This window comes from Struthio camelus, chromosome Z (genome assembly GCF_040807025.1).
Source record: "Struthio camelus isolate bStrCam1 chromosome Z, bStrCam1.hap1, whole genome shotgun sequence".
In the NCBI taxonomy this organism is placed as follows: domain Eukaryota; kingdom Metazoa; phylum Chordata; class Aves; order Struthioniformes; family Struthionidae; genus Struthio; species Struthio camelus.
The window spans coordinates 59,695,938-59,710,650 of NC_090982.1; the positions used below are offsets into that span (position 1 = coordinate 59,695,938).

Sequence of the window (14,713 nt, forward strand, 5' to 3'; positions counted from 1 at the left end):
CAGCCCCAGACGGCCGCCGTTCACAGGGCCCCGCTGGGCAATGAGCTCCGCTCTTCCACCTCGGCAGCACACTCGGTTTAAACCTGTGCTGTAGCATGTGGCACATCACAGATGTAGCCTAAACGCAGCAGTCTGCTAGGAATGCTAACAGTTAGCAGTGAATAAAACTGTGGCTTTAATAATTAGCTTGCATATCTACAAGAAACCTTACTGGGATCACCTTATTCGAGAGCAAGATAACCTCCCTTCTTGAACTGACCAGGGCTAAAATCAAAAGTCATTTCCAACACAATCACAGACATTAAGCGAAAAGCTTGCTCTAACTGCTTTGTACTTGGTGGCACCTGCAGGTCAGTAATACCTCATCCATTTACCCTTTCTTAATGTTAAGTCCCCCCTTCCTGCTCCCCCCAGTGCATCCAGGTGTTTTTTTTTCCTCAAAGCAGAGTTTGAATGCTCCCTTGAGGGCAAAGAGAGCCTTTCCGGGAGCATATTTAGCAGGTATGGGAATTTAGTGCTGGATCATTTACTCTCTTCGAAGACTATGGTAAGATGTCTTTACATCAAATGCACTGGGCCTGTGTGCATCAATAACGGAGAATTACGTTCATTGTGCTTCACAATGTATTGCACAAACACATATCTATCTAACACTTCAGAAGACTAGTTTTTCTTCTTCTTCAACCCTTCCAGTTTAGATAAATATACTGCAGACTTGAAGGCAACGCTCATTTTGATTACTGCTATTTGAGTAGCAAGCAAACTGTTTGTTTAAAGGATGCTCTGCAATTTGAAGGAGAGTTTTGACAAAAATCTTTGGTGAAGGTTAGTGATTGTTTATGATAGGTATACACCATTATATATATACCACTTCATATTCATCTGACATGCATTACTTAAAGAACAAACCCCCTCATACTTACTGAAACAAAACAATCAGAAAGGTTCAGCTGTCTCAAAGATGACAAAAATCCGTTTTATTCTTTTTCTTAGAGCAAAAAACCAAGATATTTTATTTCACTGAACTTTCTCCCATACAATAAAGTATTTTCTAATTATAACAAACAATCTTGCTATGGTTCAAGTATTTGAACATCATTGTTCTTTTTCTCAGGAAGATATTCCATTTACTTCTATAAAGGAATACTGATTTGGAAACCACATTCCCATTTGAAATTTGAACTTGATCATTGCAAGTAAAAAATTAAAAAATATATCCTTTTTTTTTTTTCCAGGTTTACTCTGCACTTGACAGAGCTTTGGGGATTACCAATTGCATAGTCTGAAGTGATGAATCGCCTCTTTTACCTGATGTTACCTTATTCTAACATGACTTACAGTAAGCCTCTCTCCAGACTCTGCCAGAGAGGACCAAAATCAGGAGTAAAGCTGAAGCTGAAAAGGAAGCAGACATTTATGAGACTGAAGAAGGAAAAGGAAGAGGAAAGCCAATCTACGCATGTTTTCTGCTCCTGCTTTAAAAACTACTAGTTGCACCACCATTAACCTCATTAGTAGAGCAGAGACTCTCCTATCCAGCCACACAACCCTCACTTTCTTAAATTCTCTCTGTACATAAAATTTAGCAGGTGCTCTACCAAAACAGAGAATTTTAAAATGCATTAATACTAGAACAAAAAATAATGTCTCCTTATGGTATTTCATGCTTACAGGTTGCACAGCAGTATAACAGAGACAGTCAGTCAATGAAGACTCAGCTACATTTTTCCCAATGCAGAGAAATATTTCCTTAGAAATCAAAGCACAATAAAGTTAAAAGACAGTTTTTTATTAATAAAAGTATTATCTAATAATTTAGGAACTTAATTTTCATGTTTCCTAAACATGTTATAAACTTAATCCAATGCCAATAGACATTTTGCAATTAAGCAAAAGAGTGGAAAACACTTTGGAGAAGTAATGTGGAAGGAGAAAATTACATACAATCAGGAAATGGATGCTATGCTTCGTATCACAATGCTCTTATCTCTCAAAAGGTAGAAAAGTCAACTCAATGCATTGAGAATTTAACCCTGATAGAATCTATTACTCCCAGACCTACGCTTTACATTTCCGCTATCTTCCATTTTTAAGCAGGATTTGGAAGATTAAAAACCATCCTTTCTTTCATCTTCAGGTTCACACGCACTTTTCCATCTCTGTAGTTCCTGAGAATCATTTATCTTCCACACTTCAGTAAAAGACTTTAGCTTTTTTCTGAAAAAAAAAACCAAAAAAAAAAACAAGGATAGTTTTGTCATTTAAAGACAAACTCTGAAAGCCCTACAGTCATCTGCAAAATTTTATACACAGTCAAAAATAGCAGTATGCATAGCTCAAAGCATTATGTGAGCCATAAATACAGTGAACAATCAGTTAACATTTTCTTCTATATGTATTACAGCTCTAGGATAGTCAACAATGTAATTTTACAAGTAATCTATAGTACCAGAAGCATCAACAAAACGAAACAGAAGCCTGAGCAGAAATAAACATGAAAGCAAATAAGCCGTATTGTAGTTTGTACAGATACTGATGTTCAGGATTCAGTTCCTATAAATTTGCCCTTGTAGAATCCATAAGAGAAGGAAAGGAGACTGCATTTTCAAAATCACTTAGCACACACATGCTTCCTATGTTCTTTTTAATAACTTTAGATTTAAGAAACACTGATTAGAGTTGTAATAAATAACAATAAAACATTTAAAATGGGTTAGTACACATTCCTGATGAGAAAAGACGTCAAGACTGCACAGAATTTCCCAGTGGATTTTCCTAAATAATACGAAGGTGCTTACAAAAGATAACAAGGTAGCTGGCCTGTGGGCATCATGACAGCACAGTATACTGCTACGTACAGGTCTGCGTTTGGTTCCCAGGATCGCATCTGTATTTCTAGACAGGAAGCCATTAAGGTCCCATGGTGAGGAAGGGATTTGTCCGTGGGACCTGACCTTGCCTGCGCAGGCTAGATGCTCCCTGCTCAGGCGCAATGGTAAATTACAGATTTTGTTCTCTTATTTACGAAGTTTTTCTGTCAGCCCAGAAGGCTAGTGCTTTTCTTCTTTAATAAAATATGCAATTGTAAAGTGCTGTGAAGTAATAAAAATTACTGCACTATACTAGAGTCAGCCTAACAATTCTGTTCTTAAACCACAGCAAAATACAAAATAAAACTGCAGATTCATAAAAATATACCAATAATTTTCTGATAATTTGTATTTATTACCACAGATAGACCACAACAAAGTTCATATGTTTTTTTAAATTGGTTAATTCCTCTTTTGGGTAAGAGCTACAGAAAAATACGTTGATATTTAGATCACACCCTGGCAATAAAAGGAAATAAAGAGGAATACAGAAAAGAAAATATTTTTATCATGAGCTGCACAGAAGAACGGGAAAAATTAAAAATTATGTAATAGAAAAAGGTATGCGCTGTGAAGTCAGACCCATTCGGTATTTTGTAATTTTTCACGGGCTCAGGCTCGAGGTTCTTATATAGGTGCTCGCAGAGCGAAGGACTGACTGGGCCCAGTGACACAGCGCACAGGCCTGGCAGCTCCCGTGCAGCTGGTGCCACCGTCCCTGACCCCCCCCCCCCCCCCCCCGGCACCGTCTCCTGCCAAAGGGGGAGGCGCAAGCGGCACCCGCTCTGAAAGGGGGAGGCTGGTGCGGCAGGCAGGGCTGCAGCTTCACAGCTGCCCTAATTTTATCAAGGTGCCAACCGCTGCCAGAAGGAAGGGTCTCCCCTCTCCTCCCCTCTCCCTCCTGCTTTTTCGAGCAGCACGGCCTTTCTCCTGGAGGAAAGGGCAGCAGCCTGCAGGGGCCGAACTTGCCGAGAAGGCTCCCGGACAACTTCCTCTCCCAGTCGCAGCGTTCCCGCAGCCCAGGAGGCAGCGAACCGTTGGGTACTGGGAAAAGTCCTGTATCCTGACTCACCGCTGTTGTAGATCAAATATTTTTTCTTTTTCACTTTACGAATACAAGCATGTTACATACCAAAAGCTAAAATACACATATTCACATATTCAAAAGCTGAAAAAATGCACAAGTCCCACAGTTAAGATTACCCAGTCAGCCTGAGCCCTACCCCGCCGCGAGCGCCGCAGAACAGTCGTGATCAGTTACGTGATCACGTACTCTATTTATTGCTTACAGGTTTCGTATGCGATAAACTCTCTTTTTAGCAACCGATGCATTCTAGCACGCTATTTGTGCCATAGCCAAGCTATATCCTAACATGATTTTGTCAGATCAAAAGATTATAAACCAAAAGGATATTTTTTTATTATTTGACATGTCAATTTGATTACACAAAATCTGTGGCTTTCCAGTTCATGTTGTCACCTTCCTGCAGAATAACTTCTTCTGTTTTTCAGAACCCCATGTATCTTACAACGGTAGAGTTAAGTCATTGCTAATCATTTGTTGTGTTACTTGTGTAAATTTTGGACCGTTACTTCTGAGGAATATAAACCTCTACATTATTTTCCATAAACTGTCATGTATCTTCAAAATAGTGTTCTTGTTTCGCTTTCTCAAAGAGATAAAATTGGCTTTAAGCTCTACACACTGTTACACTTCAAACAAACTGTTTGCACCTACAAATAATTAGTATTTAAAATCTTCTCTTACGCAATACTTCTGCTAGGATTATTTGTGACCATCAGGCAAGAAAGCTCTTGATTTACTATATTCCTAAAGAGCTACTTGAATTTTACACTAAAAATAACAGCAATAAAAAATTCAGTGGAAACGCCTATGAGTACTAAAATTTTTACATCTCAATGGTGTACATAATGTTATAGGACATATAAAGGTGATGCTGTTTGATCCACAAGGGAATTTTAATTACTAGTCTGCTATTTAAGGCACATATGCCCCTAAGTGAAAATCGGTTATCAGAAAAATATTCTCGGACTTCTAATGAAACCTTGTATGTGTGTAGGGCAATCAAAATCCACTATATACATTTAAAGTTAAGTCAGAAGCAAAATTATCAGTATTCCCCTCTCCTTTATAGTCTGCAAATAAAATTTCAAATTCCAAAGCAAATAATACACTTTCTAAACTAAACCTATTAATATTTTTACTAGCACTGGTAAGAACAAAAATAAGCATTAGATGATACGTCCTACCGAATTATTTCAATAAGTTAATCTAAAGCTTTGATTGAAATGTATAGCACAATTTCTTAAATATTTTTTGAAGATTGTTTCATTTTCTCTTCTCTAAAGTACTGAAGATATCAGAAGCAGCTCTTACTGTTCTTTTTTTAAATGCCCATTCAGTGTGAAACGCTCCTCCATTCACATCTGCAAGTTTCATTAGAAAAAAAAAAAGAAAACCACAATTGTTCTGACCTTTTCGTATTCACTAATCCCTCCAACTCCTTTGATTTGTGAGCTGCCTTCTTCAAGATTTCTTCAGGAACATCTGCCAGTTTGGCAACATTTAGCCCATAACTTCTTGCGCTGACTCCTTTGGTTATTTGATAAAGAAAAGTGATAAATTCAGGATTCTCTCCATCTTCAGATCCTAAAGAATAAAATCAAAATCAGAAAAACATCTATTATATTAATAAAATGCAACAGTCTGAACACTGAAATGACAGAGATTGTGGTCTCATTATCATTCAGGGTTCCCATGAGATTAATTCAGTTGAAGAAATATAAAATTAGAAAAACGTTTCCTTGAGTTCACATATTATAGCTGCATATTGTCAGACAGAAAAAACACTTTACTGTAAGTTTACCTGCTGTCTTATTACAAAAGAGTGTGTGTGTGTGTGTGTGTGTGTATACATATGTGTGCACGTGCAAAGCTACATACACAGGTTCTCACCCCTGAGGATGACAAGGCTGTTAACAACTTAAGAATATTTACATGCCAAACTGACTAGTTGTGCTGTGACCAGGGTATTGCATTTCATGTCTGCCCAGCAATTACAGAATAAAAGAGGTGTCAGTAATCTTGCAATTAAGAAGCCTTTAACTATAGCACAACAAAAAGCTTGCTGGCTGTCAGGAAACTGGAAAACGCTCAGGAAAAATAAAGGTGAGGATGGCGGGTCTTCAGTTATGGAACCTGCCCCTCTACTATAGAAAGTACAGGGTTTAATGGAAGCAATATCTGAAGAAGAATAAAAATTGAATGTTAATAACGTTCTCATCTCTGACACTTGAGTATCTGACGAGATCAACATTTTAATTACTGAACTCTGTGTGAAAGGGACAGGCTGATGTTCAGGCAGGTGATGATCTTAACTGTGAACATCAGCATGGCTAGACAGTGGTCACCTAAACACAACATTACATTAAGCTACCAGTGCTCAAAGATTACACACATTTCAGGGATTCCTGCTTCTAAAATTAAACAGAACACAAAAGCCAACTCCCCCTCCACCAAACCTCCATCTGAAGTTTATGAGCATATTGCTTATCATAATGTGTGAAGATGATAAGCAATCTACAAAATTAGGTTATGGCATGGAAAGGATGAATAGGAATCAGTTTTCTGCCTCTTCTGATTCAAGAACTGGAATTATCAAATGGAGATGTGTGTTCTTTCGAAAGAGTTTCAAAACAAACAAAAGGAGGTGGTTCTTCACATAATGCAGGATTAAATTTTGGAGCTCCTTGAGACAACATGATTAAGATGCTGAAAGCGTACATGGATCCACAGGGAAAACAAGCAACCTCATGGAAGAGAAATTCATTGAGGATTACTGAAAAACAGGAACCCCACCTGGGTCTTGAGGCCCCCTGAGCAGCAAGTGTTTGCAGACGACGAGATCTTTTAGAGAAAGACTCACCTTTATGTTTGACATATTTTTATATACCTCCTTAATCCCAAGTATTTGGCTACTGTGAAAAGAAAGATACTGGGCTAAGTGAATTTTTGATTTGCATCAGCTCAGTCATTCTTATATTAATTGTGAAAGAGAAGTGGATGTTCAGTTTTGAAGGCCCCTGCCGCCAAATGTGAAATATAGGCTGATACTCTAGCGAGCTTAGCTGTGTAATTTTTATATTCAGATTTAAATTACTACCACAGTTTTATATGTTCTGTCTATACCTACAAGTGCCAGAATCTCAGATGTATTTATATCGTACCTTTCTGTTCACCGCTTTCCTCCTCATTCACCAAGAAAGCCATGTGGTAATTGCCAACTTTTTCTGGATACACCTTTTCTAGCTCACAAACTGAGGGATAGTGAGTGACAAACAGTGTCAGTGATTCCACCTACAAGAAGACAGATACATATGAGGGTCTGGTTTTTAGTTTTTTTAAACACACCAACATAGCACTTGTATCCTTTCTGCACAGCTCTTCACTCTGAGTGATGCACATGCTGCATCTCTGCGGAAAGGAAATCCATCCCATGTCAAAGTCAACCTACTATAATACAGGCTAAGAATGCGTTTACGAGCATCTGTTAGACTTAATACTTACATCTCTAATAAAATGTTCAAGTGTTGCATAAGCGATAGCAATTCCATCATGAGTGCTAGTTCCTCTTCCTAGTTCATCCAAAATGACTAATGATCTTGAGGTTGCTTTTCTTATTATCTCAGCAGTATCTGTCAGTTCCTCCATAAAGGTACTTCGGCCTTTGTAAATGTTGTCTGACGCCCCCATTCTGTATTGGGATAGAAAGCAGATCAATTTATTAAGCTAAAAAAATGCCAGATACACTGAAAACAAGTAAAAATAATCAGTAGTTTTGAAAATGAAACCAATTTCTTATAAATCTCTTTTTGCTGCTCTAAGCGCAGCAGTGAAATCCAAGCAGAACACCCACCTTCCAGAACAAGATACTGCATAGGAAAAAAAGTAACAGCACACTGTGCAAAAGTTAGGCTATTCTAAAAGACTGAACATTCCAGAGAAAGCAACTCTTGTATTATTAAACATTAAAATGCTTGCACACATTCCCCAAGACAACAGGGTATACTGACCCTGGGGGCACCTGGGGAAATTTAGGCTTTAGGGACAGCAGAGGACTTTTCTGCACCAGCAATCATCCAGTTCCAAGGTAAATCCACAGACAGTAAACCCAGCAGTCAAGAAAAAGTCTTTACAGGAGTCAAGAAAAAGGAGCTAGACAAGGAGGTTGTCCTGGCATGCAATTCTATCTTGACATACTGTACAAGGACCCTAGGAATTCAGACCTGCCAGCTATTTAGCACAGATAGCTGTGAAAAGGAATGATTTTTTTGTTTGTTTAGTCAGACCATCTAATTTGTTTGCTTTCTTTAAATGCTAATGTTACCTGTTAGTATCAGATATTAGCATTTCCTTGTAAAAAATACAATGTAAGCTCTTGTGACTGGGCACTGATACATCCAGACACACGTTAGTTCTTTTATGCAGTAACAAAAGAACACTGATTTCTTCCAATTATAACAGTATACAATCTCAGGAGTATGCCTAAAGATAATTTTAAGAGAAAGAGATTTAACTCTCCTCGTCCTGTTACACAACTGTACTTGAACTTACCAACCTCCAGGCAGTTGAGGATTCTCCTCTACTCTACACACACACACGTGCAAATTCTTTCACACAAGTCTTCAAATACTGATCTAGACTCATTCAACCTTCAGCCCTCATATCCTATTTCAAATTGTGAAAATGCAGCTTTCATCTCAGAAACCTGCTGGTAATTCACCCTTGTTTTCTTTTGTAGCTTTCTTTGCCTATCCAATAAAATACTCTCTCTGCCTGGAAGAAAGAACGTTTCCTTCTTCCGTATGTGCTTTTCAATTACGTTAATTACGTTACCATATCACTTTTGAGATAAGTTATCGCTAGCAGGCCACTAAGCGCGGCTGTAGCTTGCCATGAGAGATTTGTTCACTCTCATCAGCCAACAACATAATTACGTACAAGTTGCACAGATTTAATGGAAATCGACTGATGGGCTTAGTACGTTACATCTTCAAATATAACAGCTGGTCGCAATAATATTTTTTAAAAGTTTTAAAGAGATTCCTATATAGTCTTTTTCTCCAAATTTTTTGACTGCACCTCTAATGTAATTGCCTCCATTGCCTACAGAAGCACCAGCAAGATTCTAATCGTTTCACGAGGATCTTATGATTGTCAAGAGCAAGAGATTACCTACACCAAAAACTAGCCAGATGGACACAGCAAAATTATGTTTTCTATACATCATCCAGTTCCTGCCCTAAAAACTTGGAATAGTGGTATGCGTAACTTAACAACATGCAAGCCTTCAATTACAAATGAACTAATTTTGGCTGGAAATGGGCACTATGATACAAAGAGCACGGCGACTCTTCATATAAATTACTTCTTTGAATGTGTATGTATTTGCATACACACAGCGGGTATGCTCCAAAATGCTCCGAAAGAAAGATGATTTTGCACATAAACTAACTAAACTTTACATTAGTTTCACTGAATTAAATATATCATTCAGGATATGAATACATTCTGAAAATAACATTTTATTAAGCCACTCACTACCGTAATCATTTTAAACGCCTTAAATACGTACTGGGTTGTTAAGAACTATGAACATATTACTGTTTTTCTTAAGAGTGTTTCCCCCCTGCCTCATTTCCTAGTTTGCTTCAGCCAACATCATGAGCTACTACAAAATTAAACAATGACCCTTTATTGCAATATTGTACAAATCTAAATATAAGTTAGACCTGTCTTTAACGCTATTAACTACAAATAAATTTTCCAGACAGACAATGCTTTTTACATCTGAGCAATCTTTGGTTCCGTAACAGGCAATTTTAATCTTAGTTTCCAACTTTAGGACCATTAGTATTACGGTTTTATCTTTTTCATTTGGCTTTTCATTACAGGGACAGCATCTATACAACCAGCAGTCTGTTCTGTACCTATGACAACTACACTGAGAATTCTCAGTTGTATTTTTCTCTTGGATTGCACAATTCCCACAGACCCCTCCAAATCATTCAGTCATTTTGAATCTAATTTACAATCACAGAAATAGTTTCAGAACTTCCTCACTAAATGGTCAAGAAACAAGCAGAAGCAAGTATCATCTTCCTCTTGTTAACGACAGCTGCAAAACAAGCCTTTCTTTTCAGCAGCTTAAGCATTCAAATCCAGCTCAGGCTTATTTACAGGTTAAAAAGAAACCTTGTATATTTTTTAAATGCATAAAAACTCTTAAATGTCATTCTCGAAAAAGGATAAAATCGCTCTTTCTGCCTCTGCCCTTGAAGAATGCTGTAAGAATTATCACTTAAATTTTAAAGTATGAATAGTAACATCCCAGAAACAAGTAGAGAGAACTGTTTTATGTGGATGATTGCCTTTATAATGCTAAGAGTTAATATGCAGTAAGGCACTGTTCCCTCAGTGTATGCTACATAACTCAAATACTTTATTGCTTCATGAGTTAAAACACCTCTGGCTTAAACAATTGTTTTTATTAGAGTTTAAATCACTAGTAATAATAACAACAACAATAATAACACAAGATAGTAAACTTCCAAAAGGTACAATTACTTTGAATTTATATTTTAATATATTTTGTCTACCAAATGTTTTTATACATGAAAATATTTGGCCTTTTAAAAATGATATTCAATAGAATATAGATTATTTATCACTGCTGTCCGTCGCTCTATAGGTAATGCCTGGGATGCAATCCTTATGAAACTGCGCAGAAAGAAATGTTATATTTATTCATCCTGGGCTTGATGCTGCCAGCACTTAAGCCACCTACTCACCTGTCTACATATGGTACTAATAAAGTCTTTAAGACTCTAATTCTCTAGTAAGGTGCCTACAACAAAATCAGCTTTTTTTATACGTAAACAGAAATAACTATTCGGTTAGATTTTAATACTGCGCTCATCACTACGGCAGAAGACTATAGCCTGAAATATGCCAAGAGGAACCAGTGATCCCAGAAGAGATGGGCACAGACATGCTATGCTCTACCCGTATTCCTTTTTCTTCCCTCTCTTATTTAAAAAATAATGATTAAAAAGCCAGGAAAAAAAATGTTGCAGCAGAAGAGGACAGGCACAAAAGAAAACCATGAGAGCAGGAACAATGCCCCTCAGCTCTCCCAGCTCTACTCCTTACAGCACCAGCTGTTGAAAGGAGCAACGCAGTTAACATGAAAACTTCCATTTCTGCAGTGGAATTTCTAATCTCTACATTCAGGAAGATTATTGCACTCTGCCCACGAGGAGTGTGCAGACATCCAGCGTGAAGAGAGCCTCTTTAGTGCTGGCAAGAGATCCATCACTCCTCAGCAACTGCAGTTTGGCTAGAAACCACTTGTTATAATCTCTCTTTGACAGCCAACCACATCTCATACAATTAAAAGCTCTTCATCTTATAATATTCAACACATTTATTATGTAAAGAAAAATGAATTTAGGAAGCATTACCTCTTTCTAGAGCTAGATTTCAAAAGTAAAGATTCTTGTCTATAGCCTCAGGAAAAAAACAAAACAAAACAAAAACAAAGATGCAGTGTCTTCATAAATTAATTCTGGAGGATAAGCCAAATGAAGTGCAGCAGTAGCTAGCTTGATGTAAATCAGTTAGCACTACATACTTAACTTGCATGTGTTTCCCTTGGAGAAAAGACACAGATTTCTTTATTCTGCAGTAGCAGCACTCAAACAGCTGTTTTATTAAACCTGCTTTCCAGCGTCAATGCTTTCACACAGCACTGACCTTTTTCAACACAAGTGCTCTCCATTCTGTGAGGGTATCCTATGATATTTTGTCCTACTACCAGATTCTGTAAATCCTGGGAATGTTCTAATGATACAAGATGTGACAGCACCCAGAAACCACTAGAATCAAAAGTAGCGTAACTTTTTCCTTTTTATCCCAAGAATTTTTAGGAAGTCAGTACCAGTTTAAACCTGCTCTCAGCAGACATGAACTAATATCACTACACTCTGTGGCCCTGAGAGTTTTCTCAGAGTCTGGTGCTTTTAGGCTTTTGATGGGTTGGACATGTCCGAGGGCTTTGACAGTCACCCACGTGTCAATGTCCACGCAAGCCTTCCACTTGCATGGAAGGAGGCAACGAAATTGAGGCCAATGAGTGGCACCTGGAGCTCTTTCACTCACTGCTGTTATTGCTCTCAAAACACAAAGTGTCTTGGGGAAGGGGACAGACCTGCAGACCAGGGATGCCCAACAGCAGCAGAGGAACAACACGGTAGTAGCACAAGACATTACCTTAGAAAGAAGCAGGGAGGCCACTTGAGGAAAAAAAGCTCCCGCGGCCCTGTGCTAGCAGACTAATGAGGAAAGCGACAACATGGACATTAAAGCAGGGATCACCCCAGTATGATGGAAGGCAACAGAAAACTGAATTTCTCAAGCAGAAAAAATCTGAAATCCAGAGGCTTCTACTTGAGGCTTCTTCCACACTATCTTTCAAAGGCAGTTTTCCAACATGCTGTTAGTTTGGTTATAAAATGAAGAGCATTGTGTGGACCTCAGGTATTTTATTATTCTTTATTAGCGTGAAGCCCTCCCACTACCTGTGAAGATAACCAAGCAGCTTGAACGCTCCCAGCGGTAGCATTCCCAGCAACTACACAGCACTGAACAAATCCTAGAAAACCAGATCACGAGCACATTTTCCAAAAGCCTTATTTTCAGACAGCTGTGAACATCACGATGCTATATATTCATTTCTAGTTTATACAACACAACACTGAAAAAGCATTAATGAAATTTAAGATTTTTCACCTCGATTTTAGAAAGGTGCACTTGCTTTTAAAAGTAAACCCTTTGACTAGACACTGGAGAAATGAAACCTCATGACTGTCAGAGAAGAATAAATCTGATGAGCATGGAGTCTCTACAGGCTCCCTTTGCAGTGATTGCAGCGTTTTCAAGAAAAGACATTCACACTTCCAGGAACAGCTGGACTTCCCAGGCACCAGAATTAAAGCCAGATTTCTTTGCAGAACATACTTATAGTCAAATTATTTATTCATCAAAAGCAGTTAAAACAAAATTACTTTTTTCTGTGAGCATATCCTAAACATAATAGGTAGAATACTGCTCTCCCAGCAGCAAAGATGCCTTCTGCAATTCCAAGAGAACACTGAGAAAAATACAAAGAAAACACATCTCATGCAAAAACCCTTCAAAATGTCATTTGAAAGCTCACCGTATTTAAACAGGACTTATTTAAATTAGAATAACTAGTTTACAGAAAGAAAAGACTAGATGGGGACTTGCCTTACAGTTTATCCCTTTTCTGGCATGGGACTGTTCCATACAACCTGTTTTTAATCTACAGCTGTATAGTTCATACTTTTAAAGAAGATTTCATAACAACTGCTTCTTATCCTCTTATTCTTTCGCAGAAAACAGTCTTTCCAGCTAAAATTTCACATGTGGTCTCAGCAGAAAATAAATGGTTGGAAAAGCGTAGGTGTTAACTGCAGATCTTTGTGAGAACAGAAAAACCTTGATATTGATCCTGACATGAGTGGAAGAACACAAACACAATTTCATTTTATTTTAGATAAATCTCCCATTAATCTAGGCTATTAAACCTTCTGTTTGACTAAATTTGCAGCTTGGTGCCTATCACAGTCTTAAGAGACACATTAATGGTTTAATGTTATTACATAAATAAGGGCTCATTCCCAACCTTTCCAAAATCTTCAACCAGGCACTGCAAAGAAAAGCAAAACACAATCCTGCCGTCTTCACATCAAACACCACATACTCAGACTTCTTCGGCTAAAAATCAAAAGTAGTTTGCAAACGGGTCTGCCAAGAAAACGAAAACAGAAACACTAAACTGAGGACTGGCAGGCTGACTATTGCACGTCCTCTCCTAGCACACTTCCAAGTACCCAAAAACCTCTAACCAGATCAATCATTCAGTTTTACCCACAAGAGTGGTTTAAAACCCCAAATATTTTAGAAACAAACACTCAGGCAGTTAATGAAAATTTCACAGTGGTTAGTCTAAAAGTAGCCTGAGCTGGATATTCTAATCCTGGCTGCTTTCCATAGGCAAGGAAAATTTACTGAGTAACTCTTTAGAGGATAGCGTCTACCAATTTACAACAGGTCACTGCCAAGAAACTAATGCTTCACACTCCCCCCTCGCCGCCCCCCAGGGAACTGGCAAATCATTTACTTTTGTTCCATCAAATATTTCTATTACTGAGTCAAACCAAAAACCGACAAGAAGAAAAATAATTCACATAAACTGCAATTGCAGAATTCAAAAAAGTAACTCTTAGCTTAAATACATCACAAAGTATTGTTCTTGGGACAGTTATTATTTCTGCACTGTGCAGGAGCAACTTCCAAAAACTAAATGTGTGCAAGCTTACCTGGTTGACAACAGGAGGAAGTAAGAGGATGCTTATAATATAAATCTATTTACAGTCAATACGCACACACTCACTCAACTATTTCTACAACTGTATTATTTGCAAATTATAAATGAAGAAATACCCATGGTACCTTACCTAATCTAAAAGAATAGCTGTTGAAAAGCCTGACAGGATGCATTAAATATTTAGTGTAAACTACATTTTTATTTTGTAAATTATTGCAGACATATGATATTCTCAGTCACCGAGAACTTAATGAAAGCAGTAAAACCAAACACCACTAGGGGAAACATACTTTGCATAATGCTGGAAAAAAAGTGATAAGCATGTCCAAAGTGATATTAATACTCGCGTCC

At 37.8% G+C, this 14,713-nt stretch overlaps 1 protein-coding gene across 11 annotated transcripts in view; it reads right to left on the bottom strand.

Moving 5' to 3' along the window:
• Positions 1 to 955: 955 nt before the first annotated feature.
• LOC104152910 (DNA mismatch repair protein Msh3) overlaps positions 956 to 14,713 on the bottom strand; it is a 128,940-nt gene continuing 115,182 nt past the window's right edge. For all 11 annotated transcript variants that reach the window (XM_068929094.1, XM_068929097.1, XM_068929098.1 and 8 more), the window contains 4 exons: positions 7,459 to 7,645; positions 7,119 to 7,248; positions 5,367 to 5,541; positions 956 to 2,217 (listed from right to left, as the gene is read on the bottom strand). In XM_068929094.1, the coding sequence (XP_068785195.1) occupies positions 2,109 to 2,217; positions 5,367 to 5,541; positions 7,119 to 7,248; positions 7,459 to 7,645 (601 nt within the window). In that variant the 3' untranslated portion in view covers positions 956 to 2,108. The remainder of the gene's footprint in view (positions 2,218 to 5,366; positions 5,542 to 7,118; positions 7,249 to 7,458; positions 7,646 to 14,713) is intronic.